The sequence below is a fragment of the Gallus gallus genome, chromosome 6, assembly GCF_016699485.2.
Source record: "Gallus gallus isolate bGalGal1 chromosome 6, bGalGal1.mat.broiler.GRCg7b, whole genome shotgun sequence".
Classification (NCBI taxonomy): Eukaryota; Metazoa; Chordata; class Aves; order Galliformes; family Phasianidae; genus Gallus; species Gallus gallus.
In genome coordinates this window covers 574,419-588,231 of record NC_052537.1, presented here as the reverse complement: position 1 = coordinate 588,231, position 13,813 = coordinate 574,419, and the positions used below count along the sequence as shown (strand labels likewise).

Below are 13,813 nucleotides of genomic sequence, written 5' to 3'. Positions count from 1 at the left end.
ATGGGATAGAGTCTCTGTGGGAACAACCAGAAGAGATGTGCAAGGGGGCCTGGTGCAAGGAGAGCACTTCAAGGAGCCACTGGGTAACCATCCGGGAGAGAGGGCGAGGGGCCCCCCTGGATTGCAGTACAGGTCAAAAGCAGCACGAAGACCCAAGGAGCAAGGAAGCATGCCAGAAGAAAAGTCAGAATTCATGTGATGAGTGCGGGGAAAATTCCAACCTCGTTAACCACCTCCGCATCCACACAGGAGAGAGACCCTACAAGTGCTCCGAGTGTGGGAAGGGCTTTATAAACAGTTCTAAACTCAGCTTCCACAAGCACATCCACAGAGGAGACAGACCATCACAGTGCCCCAGGTTTGTGAGAACCTTCACAAGCAGTTCCTGCCTGATGACCTACCCGCACGTCCACCCAGGCAACAGAGGCTGCAGTGCTCCAAGGGTGGGAAGACCTTCAGCCAGAGCCCCAGCCTGGTCAAAGCCTGTGACTTTGCACAGTGATGAACCCTACAAATCCCTTAGGCAGAGGAAGAGCTCGGGGGCCAAAGTAAATCAGGGTCCCCCTTCCTTGCATGGGAATAACCCACACTGCTTTCTGGAGACACTGGAGACACGGTGTTGAGTGCGCATGCAAAGGAGGGTCCAGAGTAGGTTATGGCAAAGATACTGGAGACCCATGGGATGTCAGCAAGTGGGTCATTCTGCCGGGTGGCACAATTCGGCCACGCCTGCGTGCAGGGAGATGCCCGGGGAAGTCACCTCTTCTCACCCTCAGAGAAACCCATATGCCGTGGGGCAGCAGGTGAGGACCCAAAGGAAGCCTCAGCTGTATTGAGAAGTCACCAGGGAGGAAGAAAGTCTGTCTACAAGGAGTGTGGGAAGAGCTTCAGCTGCAGCTCCACCCTCGGCAGACCCCAGTGAAGCAACACAGGGTAGAGCCTCTTTGAGTGCCTTGACTGCAGGAAGAGGGATGTCCAGAACTGGGAGCTCACTGCACACCAGTGGATCCACGTTCAAAATGCTGTGAATGTGCAGCCTGTAGGAAGAGCTTCAGGAACTGCTTGACCTTCGTGAGGTGCCAGAACGTCTGCACTGGGGAGAAGCCGTGCACATGTGTGTGCTAACGAGTCCACATGGCAAGAAGCCTTACAAATGCCTTGAGTGTGAGAAGGGCTTTATGCAGAGTGCAGAGCTCCTCACTTGCAGGAGACGGCACTCGTGGAAGAAGTGCTGAAAATGTCCCGAGTGTGGGAAGAGCTTCAAGCACATCTCCAACCTGGTCAAGTACCAGAGGTACTCAAGGTAGAGACCTTAGAAATGCCTGCAGTGCAGGAAGAGCTTCATCCCGAGCTTGAACCGCATTACACATTGCCTAATCCACAAGAAAGGAAGGCCCTACGTGTTTCTTGCCTGCAGGAAGTTTCTTTCAGGCCTCGTTTCTCATGGGAAAACACCCACTGGAGAGACCTTGAGGATGCTGGAGACCCCACAGATGAGGGAGACCCAGATGCTTCTCACCACACATGAAGAGGTTGCAAAGGAGATGGCATCGCTGACGCTCTCTGGATAAGGGACTTAACATCCCCTTTTCTCTGTGAGGTCTCCTTCACACCATGGAGTGCAGTCTCAGCACCCACTTTGTCACAGACTTCAAGCACAAACACCATAAGCTCCAAATGTAACACATTCTACAAGGAAGGGGAGAGGCTTAAGAGATTAAAGGGATTTATTTCAGTGTAGAATGTGTGGTCCCGAGGGACAAGGAGCCAAAGGAGAAGATAAGGAGCAGCAGGAAAGGCAACAGAAATTGTGGTGCTGATGGTGGGGACTCTCCTGTCACAGAAGCCTGACTGGCCGGCAGCTGGAGGAGGCTGTCTGGGACAGGAAGCGCATCCCCAGACTGCTCATCCCAGCAGGAACTGGACAGGGCAGGGGGGCAGGGGAAGGGGGGGCCGAGGGAAGGTAGCTGGAGTGGTGGTGCGGGGTCACTGCCTCTGCAGCACCCGGCTGGCCTTCAGGAGACGTGCTGGCCAGCAGCACCATGAGGTCACCAAGTGCATCAGCGGTGACATCACAGGAGGGGGCAGGCGAGGAGGGAGGCAGAGCCCCACCTGGGTGCTGGCTGCAGGTCCTGAGCATGGCAGCCGGAGGGCAAGGCTTGTTCCTTCTCATCTGTCCCTCCCTGAGCACACAGAAATGCTCCCTTGCCCTTCTCAGGGAACCTGAGAGGCTTGTCCAGGGCAGCTGGACACAAGAGGACATTGTAGAACTCTAAGGAGAGCAGCACTCTCCAAAGCGGGCCGCTGCTGCCCACAGCTATAGCTCCAGGGAAGCAGCAGCCACGACTCAAAGGCAGCAGAGAGGGAGCACTCACTGGGCAGTGAGAGGCAGCTCTGATGGACACCAGGGCTGCTGCTCCGTGTGGCATTTGGCTCTTAGTTCCTGACACCCTGAGCATGCTGGGTGAGCATGCTGAGGCTCCTGTCCACGATCCAGAAGAAACGCAAGGTGTAACCACCCCGAGCATCTCCATGCCCTTTGGCAGGATGCAGTGCTCTGCAGCAGCCCACCACAGGTCTCTGGGAGATCTCACCACCAGAAGGACATCTCTGGCAAAGCTCTTCCTCGGGCCCGGGGTCCCTCCAGAAGAAGAAGCAGGCAGAGACTTACTGAGACAGCAAACTCTTCGGGGGCGCTGCTGACTTCCCCACACGGAGAGACTGCCCTGGAGATGTGCCAGATGGTGAAAGCTCTGGGCTGGATTTTCTCTGGCAGCCGGATGACCACATGGCCCTGAGATCCTTGGAAAGCCCAGCAGCTGCCAGGAGAAATGTCAGGCAGCAATGAGAAAGACACGTCCATCAGCAGCGAGGCAAAGAGCCAACAGAGCTGGCTGTTCCTGTGGCAAGGAGCACAGAGTTTGCTTTCTCTATGGGCTGCCATTCTCCTCGTAAATGAACACTAGTCAAGGGACAGGAGGGGAATATCAAACGGTTTTGACAAAACATTTGGAGTCAAGCACCTTTCTCTGCTTGCCCAGAGCCAGCAGGGCAGCCCTCCCCAGCATCTGTCAGCTCATCACCCTCCCAACACTGTGCTGGAGCTGCAAAGACCAGTTCAGCCCTGGCCCTTCTTCAGGCTGCTCTGGCTAAGCAGGCCAGGGCTGGGGCTGGGAAATGTCTCCCACAGCTTCTGCAGACCGGCAGACCCACACAGCTCCCACTACCCTGCCACTCTGGAATGAGTCCCTCAGAAATGAGGGCTGCCAGCAGGGCTGCCAAGGACCAAGTTCCTCAGCAAACTGCCACCAAGAGATGCGGGCAGGTGGCAGCAGCTGGGCCCAGCTCAGTCCCCTCCTGATGGGAGGGTACAGCTCCCAGTAATGGCAGGTGGCAATAATGTGGGGAAGAGTGTGGGCTGAGCAATGCAGCTGGGCCAAAGGACTTAAGCCATTCTAAAACTCCTTCAGATATTTCTCCGACAGAAAGCAGAGCTTGGCAGGCTCTGGGGAGTACCAGACACAAAGCTGAGGGTAGTGAAGCTGTCTGTCTACCTGTGGTTTTCAGAGCCCAATCGAGCATCCAGATGTAGTTTTCAATCACCTTGATTGCATCTCTTGTCAGCTGCAGAATTTCCTAGCAACAAATTGGGAATGGAGAGAGAGCAGTGAGCACAAACACAAGAGGAGATCAGTGTGACCAGGGAGTCCTAGCAGAGAGCGAAGGAAAGACTCCATGTCCGTCCAGAAATCTGGCAAGATCTTCCCGAAAATATGCCCTGATGAGCCACTGGACTCCAGAGACACAGCAACGACCGTCTTTGGGTCCTGCCTGTTCCCCTTGTTGCCATCCTTCTGCCCACTCCAGAACAGCCTGGACAGGCAGTAGGATCATGCCAGGCCCTCTAGTGGTCCAGCTGCAGCAGGCCTGGAGAATGGCCCTTCCAGCTAAGCCTGACCTGCAAGTCTCTTGGAAGGGACAACGTCCAAGCCAAACCCAGCAGGTGCCCGGCTGGGGCCCAGCCCAGGGGGAATTCACAGCGCTGTACAGAGCACCCTGATCCCAGCTGTACCATGCAGCTAGCACCGGCTGCAGCTCACAGTGAGGGGAGCAGAGCAGCTCCAAGACACAAGAGAGGTTGAGCCCTGAGAGCCAGGTGTGGGGCGGGTAGCCAGAGCACAGAGCTGTCTCTGGAAGGAGCCAAGAGGAAGCAGGAGGGAGCAGCACCATTACCCCTCTCTTCTCCTCCTGGATCCCGTTGTTGCTGAGGACATCACCCACTGCTTGTAGAATGCTCTCCTTCCCGGCAGACATCTGAGTAATATTCACGTTCAGCTCCTGCCTTTTTCTGCTTGAGCAAAACCAGTGAGATCCTGAAGGCAAAGGGAAAGCAGGTCTCGTTCAGCGTCCACCCTGCAGGTCGGAGCTCAAATGCCGTGAGGTGAAGGGTTATGGGGCTTGTACCCTTCCTTATCCCCCAGCCCCTTTTGTTCCTTCGGTTTGCCAAGGACTCCCTTCCACCATCATGGGTACAGATGGGAAAGGTTGGAGCCCTAGGCACGAGGCAAAGGAATGCAAAGAGCACACAGCCAGCTGAGGCCATGCTACAGAGCCAGGTGCATGGCAAGAAAGTGTTCTTACCCCAGAGACAGGAGCTCATCCACAGGTCCTGCTAACACTGCCTGGAAGAGAAGGGTATTCGATGGGAGAAAGCACAAGGAGCACGGCCAGGGCTTCCAAAGGAGCTTCCCGAGGAACCGCTGACAGAATTTCCTGCTGCTTCCCAGCAGTTTGCAGAGGCTCCCTGCCCAAAGTTGGGCTCTTTAGACAAGGGCAAACAGCAACCATCAGTACACTGGGAGGCTGAAAAGCCATCAGGGAAGACAGACAAGATCAAGGGGCTGAGTGCAGGGACACCTTTCTTCCTCCCGCTCTGCTTCCTCTCCTTTTTTTTTTTTTTTTCCTATCAGTCCTTGTAGAGCAAGGGGATGATCACAGCCTGTCACTAGCAGTTACAGTCTGGCTGAAAGGCCACGAGTTGGGAAGACCAACAGGGAAACGTGCGAAAAGCAGCTGAATTTCAAGGGAGAGACATGAAGCCGACGAGTTCATCACCCTGCAATTACCAGCCCAAAGCTAGGGACGTTTTCACTACCTATTGAAAGAGGCAGCACCATTTTTAAAAAGTTATTCTTGTTTTTATTTTAAACAAAAATATTTTGCTTGTATTTAGTATATATTTCAACAGAAAATAAAATGTGGAATACGGTAATTACTAAAGGCATACCGTAAGTTCAGCTAATCAACATTTCAAAACAGGTATCGAGCCGTTCGGAACCAACTGCAAATACAGCACAATCCCACCTCTGAGTAGTTATAAAGCAGGTATGTCTAATCAGCGCTGCGCACACGCCAGATGCAGCGGGGGATATGCCCACCTAGCCTGCATGCCGGAGGGCAAGAAAGGCACATACTTAAAGACCAAGCTGCTTACATATGCATTAGATGTCCAAGAAAAGGTTGGGTTATTACAATGAGTCCCCAAAATGACTGACAACCCCCCCCCCCGCCCCCGCCCCAAGTCTCAGCTCTTTTACACACGCGTGTCTCTCGGTGGTCTTTCTGATGAAGGTCATGGTGCTATTTTCTTGGGCTTGGGTTACGATGGGTGGCTCTGATTGGTCGTCTCATCAGCCACAACTCTGTTCACCAATCCGCCGCTTCTTTGTTAATTTGTGGTTTTACTGTTTGAGCCTGCTACCTTGCATTCCAGAGATAGGGGAGCTAACGATGTTACGTGCAAAGACAGGACACCCGCTGTCTGCACTAACTGTCCAAGTCCGTAGAAAAGCATCTGTTATCAGCAGTGAGAACCTGGCTTAGCAAGGTCAGATCTGCAGCTGCCGATTCAACACCTCATGAAGGCACATAACTTTTAGCCTAATCTGCTTTCCTCAATTCACACCCCCCCCCAAAATGAAACCCCAGCATCCAGGATTTCCAGTTAGCAATGACTCATTCAGTCTCGTTCAGTCAGAGAAAGAAGCAGCCTGCTGCTCCGAGGTAACAACCACACAGGGCTCATGGCAACCAGTTTTTGGCTGTGGAAGCACTCCTGTATTTTGGGTAATGCGTGCATTACTCTTTCAGTAGTTGTGCCTCTGTTAGAAGAATGCAACAGAGCCCACCTTTAGGGAACCTGCAGAAGGACAGAGTTAGATAAAACAACTACCATCCTCACCCATGGAAACTCAACAACGATACCAGTTTGTGTTGTTTGCATGGGAAATTTTTGTCATGTTTCTTTGTCCTGAGATGTCCAAGCAACTTCAGAGTGCTTTTGTCTCACATGCTTTGTTCTGCTTTCCTTGTGCTGTCCACTCGTCATTTCCACCAACAGCAAGGGAGAGCAGCAAACTGATGGTTTCAGCAAATGTGCTGTTCTGCGTCTGTTCTCTACCAGAAACCTAACAGCACTACTGCCATACCTGGGCTCACAATGCCTTTGTCAATGGAGGATGGCAGTCTACGTATGCAAAAAGATGGCAGACTTGCAGCCCTGCCACAGAAGCCTTTCCTTCAAAGCCGCTCTGAGCCCTGAGGCACCTCACACAGCAGGTTCTCCTCCCACTGACTCATTTGTGGTCTAAAAAACCAAGATGTGAGCTGGCATCAAGAAGCTTAAGATGCCTTACTCTGTGGCTACGTCACCACCTCCCACTCTCCAGTCCTGTCTAGCCTTATTTCAGTCTCATACTACACTGGATGGGGACTGACCCACGAATCACATCACATAAAGTCCTGCTTATGACTCTTTGCTTGTAACACATCAGAAGCCCTTCCCTTCCAGTTTCCTCAGTTCCTCTCCATTGTCTGCGAAAGGTAAAGCATGGCAATGCCAGAAAACCAGACGACATACTCGGATGCCTTTGGTACAATCTCTGAGGAAGCATTACAGGTGATTCTTCTGTCTTTTGAGGCTTGTCGGTCAAGCCCTTATCGTTTCTTTTTGCTTTCCTTCTTGGGTTTCTTACTTAGCTGCGCAGCACTTGCCTTTGGTTTCTTCACCGCCTCCCAGGTCTTAGTCCCAGAACCATCCGAGTCCTACAGGAATCAATTCAGAAATAGTCAGGAAACTTTTTCAGGTAACAACTGGTTCACAGCTCGTTTAGGGAGCGCAGGTTTGGCTGCCAGAACTGGAAACCGCCTTCCTGACATTAAGGCAAACTAGAAACTCCATCTCTATCTCGTTCCCAGAAATCTAAAGTCGTTTCCTGCAAGGCAGTCCCAGCAGAGGGAGACACTCTGCCTGGTGGTTAATAGGGCACATCAGCAGCGGGATGACAAGGTGAGCTTGGACCTAAAGGCTTCTTGCGTGCCATCGGGAACAGCACGTGCACAGAAGGAAGGACAGAACAAACTACAGCACTGTCACCAATGCCAGGGCACGCTGCCATAGGCAACAGCTACAAATTGTTCCCTCCCATCCTATTTTCTGTGCACGTGTATCAAGATCAGAGAGCACAACTTACTGTCTTACGGGACTGGGAAACTGGCAGGATAATGGCTAACACACAGAGAAGCTGGAAAATGGCTCCAAAGAAGAGTCCGTGGTGCAGCACAGTCTCCATCAGCGTGGGCTCAGAGATCTCCGGTGGGGAGTAATGCCGTTCAGCAGCCATAGTGCAGACGTTCTCAAGGAGAGCGGCTTCTACAACAGTGAAAAAAGAGTCACTACTTCTATTGTGCACTCTGCTCTTACTTTCTGCTGGCAAAAATTTACAGGCTAACTTTGAGAGGTATTCTGAAGATATCCTTGACCTACTGACCTAATAACAGAGAGGGACATGAAACTTGCATTTGCGTTGTCTTTTATCGCCTGCCGAAGAAAAGGGTCCTCAAACTTGAGTACTGGTACACATGGAGGTGAGGGGAAGGTGAGAAAAATAGGACAGGTGGACATAAAATAAGGGAAAAGCTTAACAGGCAAGAATAAACTTAGCCCCCAAGTTGATCACACATTCACAATGACTGTTTTATTAACACTAATAATTAACAACAATAATCTTAACAATATTCAAGTTCACGTTATACGTTTTCATGTACCTTGTGTATGTATTCACGGCCGTGCTGCTGCTGTGCTGTACGACACCAACTGCTGAAATAAAGCACACAGAAAGCGGATCTGTTGCAGACAGTGCCATGAGCTGTGTTTGAACAACACTGTGTTAACGCATGGCTACAGTAAGTTACACCTACCCTGCAATGGCCACACAGGAAGTTTGTGACAGTCACAAATTGTTCTCCTGAGTCCCAACTCAATTTCTCAGCCACTCAGGCTCTGTTCCTCGATATTCTGCAGCGGAAAAGTCACAAGGCAGAAATTCAAATAATCGGAGATGTCATCAAACATCAAACGTTCTCATGGCAGTTGTACTCATTTGTACTCAACTGCACTCATAAAGCAGGTGTGTGCTTACCAAATGAGCAGTGTTTACATTCAGTTGATAGTAGCAATCTATGCCGAATGCTAAAATACCAAGAGTAACCTATGCCTAACACTAAAATATGAACAGTAATAATTCCTAACACTAAAACTAAACACTAATATCAACAACAAAACCAGGGACGGGGACCTAACACCTACAGGGGGGAGATGGAACTAGGGGCCCGCAGAACTCGGCTCCAGAGGAGCAACAAGGTGGAGGAGGAGCAGGTGGTAAGCAGTGCCACCCAGCTAACGCTGGGGGTGGGGGCTGCACAGCAGGTAAGGAGCCGAGTGCCTGGACCAGCGATGGTGGAGCTGTGGGGCCCGGCACGATGGTGTGGTGCCAGGCCAGCTGTGCCGCAGGCGGATCCACCTCCATGGGCTCAGCATCATCTGGAGGTGGATCCACTTCCATGGGCTCCACATGGTTGGTCACAGTGGTGGTCTGGGTGCAACAGTATCATACACTCTTCCTCATCCTCCGCTTGATGTTCATGGCGGGCCCCCCTCCTCCTCTTTGACTCTGGGGCCCCCAGCTCCCTCTTCCCATTTAAAATAGGGCTATCCCCAGCTCTCGCTCTTTTTGTACTGGACATGGCTGTCACCAGCCCAGCACTCTCAGAGGCAGTTGCGCTGGGTGGGGCAACAGGGACCATGGTGACAGCTGTGACATGGGGAAGGATCTGCAATGGCAACTGCGCTGCTGAGAGTGGTGTTCTGCATAGGATGAGGAGAGGGCTGGAGGACAGAGAACGGGATGGGAGGTAAAAGCTGTTCCCTGTGCTTCCCCCTCCAGCAAGCAAGAGGGCACAGAAGAGCCATCCCCGAGAAAAGGGCCCTCAACCTCCTTCACCCTCTCCCTCCTTCCACAGGGGAATCCCCTTTTGGGGCTGGTGCATGTGGCACACAACAGCATACTGAGGGATCTCCCGAGGTCAGCGCAAAGAACAGCAGGCTCCAAAGCAGACCTGACTACACCTGCTTCCTGGGAGACAGAAGCCCTGGCTACCATGTCAGCATCTAGCACCTCTTCCTGCATCTAAGGTTTGGGGATTCAAACATTAGCCCCCCAAGAGGGCCAATGCCATCCTGGCCTGCATTAGAAATAGTGTGACCAGCAGGAGCAGGGAGGTAATCGTCCCCCTGTACTCAGCACTGGTGAGGTCGCACCTCGAGTAGTGCGTTCGGTTTTGGGCCCCTCAATACAAGAAAGACATTGAGGCCTTGGAACGTGTCCAGAGAAGGGCAACAAAACTGATGAGGGGTCTGGAGCACAAGTCTTATGAGGAGCAGCTGAGGGAGCTGGGATTGTTCAGTCTGGAGAAGAGGAGGTTCAGAGGAGACCTCACTGCACTCTACAGCTTCCTGAAGGGAAGCTGTGAGGAGGAGGGGTTTGGCCTCTTCTCCCAGGCAACAAACAGGACCTTTGCCACAAGCTGCCCCAGAGGAGATTTAGATTAGACACAAGGAAAAACTTTTTCTCTCAGAGAGTGGTCAGGCACTGGAATGGCCTGCCCAGGGAGGTGGTGGAGTCGCCGTCCCTGGTAGTGTTCAAGAGGCATCTGGATGAGGAGCTATGAGATACGGTTTAGTAGCTTGTGGTAGCAACGGTGATGGGAGGACGGTTGGACTAGATGATCTTGCAGGCCCCTTCCAACCTTGTGATTCTATCATTACCTACACTATAATGCTCAATTGAGTTTTGAACAAAACTTTCAGAGTCTCTGAGGAAATATGTTATGGAGAACAACCCTCCTCAACAAGGCTGTTTGTTACTCACCTTGCTTATAAAGCCCTTGCACTCAACAATCCCAACATAACATCTCTAGTATTTGCCAAAGCATCTTAGCCAGCCTTGGTGGCAAAGACCTGGTAGGTAAGAATTGCAGGACACAACTTTCAGAGGACACCCAGGTACCTGGAAGGATGTCAGTCACTGCAGACCCAAAGACATCATCAAAGCAGGCAGCATCATCAAAGCAGGCAGAAAACACCATGCGCTCCAGACTGCTTCCAGTCTTAAAATCTCCCTCTCCCTCCCTCCAATCTACTAAGGCAGCCGTTCCAATGCAACAAACAGAATCACAGAAAACTTCAGCCCAGACTCGTCCCGCTCAGTGAAATCCAGAGCAAGTACATCTTTACAAACCTTCATCCTTGCCCACTCCCCCACTCAAACAGAGCACCAAGGCATGTTGCTCCATTCCTCACCTGGGGTTTTCTCGGTACAAATTCCAATGGGAAGTCCTCTTTCAGACACCTGAAACACCAACGCACAAAACCACATCAGAAAAGGGAACGGATTTGTACTCCATGAAAACACAAAATCCCCCTCCTCACAGCCCGCAAGTCACCCTTCTTTTTTCCCACTTTACTTCTGTTTCAGGCACGACCAATCCCAGCCACGTGACCAGCACTGACAGCTCTCACGTAGGCTGCCAAGCAGCAGCCATGGCCACTTTCACCACCTGCCTCTGCCACAAGCTCACAGATGGCACAGCACACCGCGCCTGCATTCTGCATGAGCGCCACTCCTTCTGCTCATATCACTCAACTAAAGCAACAAAAAATGTCCCCACTCGAAAAAGGCTCCCAAACCTGCTTCAGTTCACAGCCTAAACTTTAGGCAAACCAGCTGGCTGCAGTTCAGCATTACAAGGACCAAAGCACACCAGGGAGTCACGGCTTGGCATCAGGCACAACCGCCCTCTGCCCTTACTTGAAGGCAGCATCCCTACCCTGTATTCACAGCTTTACACTTGCACATCCTTCCCTGAGAGGAAGCTGCCCCCGTGCCCAGCAGCACTTGCTGGCACTGTAGATATTGCCTCTGAAGGATAGCACCTCACATGCTGACTCCGACTATTTCTTAACTGTGCCATGTCACTATCAGGATTTTACAGTTGAGTGAGATACCGGCAAACAACAGGATACCTTCCTGCTGCACAGCACAGCACAGCCCAGCCAGAGCCGCACCACAGAATCGAAGGGGGGAGGGGGGGGGGGGGGGGGGGGGGGGGCGGGGCGCTCAGGCTCTGCCTCGAGGCTTTGCGGGTAACACCACATGTGGCGAGACGATGCTGTCGCCATCCTTGCTGCAAGATCAGGCCCCGCACCCTAACAGCTTCGTGCTGTTCGCGCTCCGGGCCTTCAGCAAACACTCCACAGAGCGAGGCCAAAAGCAAAACCTCCCCTCCAGACGTAGCCCTGCGCTTCCCGACAGCATCTCCAAGGCCCGCCACGATGGAAAGAACACAACGAGAGCAAGCGAGACGCCAGCTTCCCCTCCACGTACCAACGAAGAGCGACAAAGCACGAGAATTCCCACCACACGACGGAGCACGGGGGCTGTCCACCGCCCTGCCCAATGCAGCAGCGGCGCAGCCTGGGCGCCGCCCCGCTCGCCCCGCGGCTTGCGCTCCGGCTACCCACCAGCTCTCGCGAGGCCACGCAGGCCGCCTGCGAGCCTGGACCTGCCTCTCGGTGACCGGCAGCACCGCGAGCTCCTCTCCCGAGAGCCCCTCGACGCCCCGGACTGAAGCCCGACCCCGTTCCCGGGACAGAACCCGCCCCGCCCGGCCCCGCTCACCACCTCCCGCCGCCATGCCGCGCTGCCCCGGAAGTGCTCTCCGCCGGCAGGAAGCACTTCCTGTCCCGCCCCTAGCAACCGCTTGCGGCGTCACGTTGCTAAGGGCGGCCTAGGAGCGGTCCGGGGCCTGGGAGGGGGGCGGGGGGGGGGGGGTGTCAGGCTGCCGGATTCCTCTCCTCTCGGATGGCTCCGGAGGCATGGAACGTCCCTTTCCTCTTTCCCCTCTCCCCTCTCCTCTCCTGCCCCCCTTTTGGTTGCTTGATCTGCCAAATTATTTCTCCATTCTTGTGCAGTGTTACCTTTCTGATGACTTCTGCAGTGTATTATTGCAGTTTCTCATGCTTTCTCTTTTTAGACACTTCTAACAACTTCAGAATCTCAGGAGTGTGCCTGATTCCTTTCCCTCGAGTTGTTAACAGCCTGTTCCTTTCCACGTAGCCCCACGAGTGTGTACAACACCAAAAGCATGCTCAGAATCAGACCAGATATTAGCTCTTTTGCCTTTAGCCAGCTTAAGGGCTCTCATCAGAGCAGTAATTTCTGCCTTCTGTGCTGATGCCCCAGCTAGCAAAGGCTGTGCTTCTATTATGTCCTGATAAGTGGTAACAGCATATCCGACTTTGAGCTGACCTTGTTGTACAAAGCTGTTCCCATCCACGAACCGGGTCACTTCTGTGTCCTTCAAGGGCTGGTCCCTTAGGTCCAGGCAGCTGGAGTGCACTTCAGTTGTCTGGAGACAATCATGCGCTATGGGTTCGGTTGTATTTCCCCTGAGGAAGGAAGCTGGATTTACAGTGTTAGCTGTCATAATAACTACATCATCCTGTTCGACCAGGATTGCCCGATATCCTAGGAATCGGGAGGTGCCTTTTTTGTTCTAAAACTGTGGTAACCGTATGTGATACAAGCACAGTTATTCTTTGACCCACGGTAAATTTTCATGCTTCCTGTATTTTAGGATTACTGCTGCTACTGCTCTCAAGCAGGCAGGCCAGCCCATGCTTACCTCATCCAGCTGCTTAGAGAAGTGAGCGACTGCCCTTCTGTATGGCGCCAGTTCCTGCACCAGGACGCTCATAGCTATTCCTTGTTTTTCATGTGAAAATAAAATAAGTGCATTGGTCACATCTGGGAGTCCCAGGGCAAGGGTCTCCATCAATCTCTGCTTTAGTTCCCAGAATGCTCTCTCAGCTTCTCCACACCAAGTTAATTTTGCTGGATTTTTCCTCAGCAGACGATATAATGGTTCTACTAATAGTCCGTAATTATGAATCCATAATCAGCACCATTCTGTCACTCCTAAGTCCACAAGTCCTTTGCCGTAATGGGGCTTGAGAGTTCTACATATTGCTTCATGCTGTCCTTCCTGACAATATGTAACCTAAGTAGGTTACTTGGTCTGCACTATCGGGGCCTGCTGCTGTGATAATCTGTATCCACTTAGCCCCCAGGCATTGAGCAGCCTTACTGTCCATTGATAGCATTCCTCTTTGGTCTCCGTTGCAACCAGGACATCATCTACATACATACACTCCTCCAGTTCCTTGGCTAGCTGATTCCAAAAAAGCTGGGGCTGTTCTTAAAACCCTGGGGTAACACTGTCCAGGTTAACTGAGTTTTTCTTCCTGAATCCGGGTTTTCCCACTCAAATGCAAACAATTTTTGACGTTCTGCAGCCAAAGGGAGGCAGAAAAAGGCATCTTTCAGACCTAACACTGTATAGTATTTCCATTCTT

The 13,813-nt window shown here is 52.4% G+C and overlaps 2 protein-coding genes and 1 long non-coding RNA gene across 13 annotated transcripts in view; 1 reads left to right on the top strand and 2 right to left on the bottom strand.

Moving 5' to 3' along the window:
• LOC121111076 (protein MANBAL-like) overlaps positions 1-13,813 on the top strand; it is a 614,289-nt gene that overhangs the window by 121,267 nt on the left and 479,209 nt on the right. The window lies entirely within an intron of this gene.
• Positions 1,737-4,344, bottom strand: LOC121113322. The gene is made up of 3 exons (XR_005860747.1): positions 4,234-4,344; positions 3,555-3,636; positions 1,737-2,819 (listed from the first exon to the last, which is right to left on the bottom strand). It is a non-coding gene; the product is annotated as an uncharacterized LOC121113322 (long non-coding RNA).
• On the bottom strand, positions 5,177-12,745 carry LOC101747507 (protein MANBAL-like). Of its 10 annotated transcripts, XM_046943214.1 has the most exons (9): positions 12,081-12,112; positions 11,845-11,848; positions 10,700-10,748; positions 10,269-10,357; positions 8,260-8,356; positions 8,107-8,158; positions 7,830-7,911; positions 7,533-7,711; positions 5,177-7,104 (listed from the first exon to the last, which is right to left on the bottom strand). In XM_046943214.1, the coding sequence occupies exons 7-9, from the start codon at positions 7,858-7,860 to the stop codon at positions 6,997-6,999; spliced, it is 318 nt and encodes a 105-aa protein (XP_046799170.1). In that variant the 5' UTR covers positions 7,861-7,911; positions 8,107-8,158; positions 8,260-8,356; positions 10,269-10,357; positions 10,700-10,748; positions 11,845-11,848; positions 12,081-12,112; the 3' UTR covers positions 5,177-6,996. The 10 variants fall into 10 exon arrangements, with proteins under 10 accessions (XP_046799170.1, XP_046799172.1, XP_040558546.1 ...); XM_046943216.1 differs by lacking the exons at positions 11,845-11,848; positions 12,081-12,112 and adding an exon at positions 12,708-12,745; XM_040702612.2 differs by lacking the exon at positions 10,269-10,357.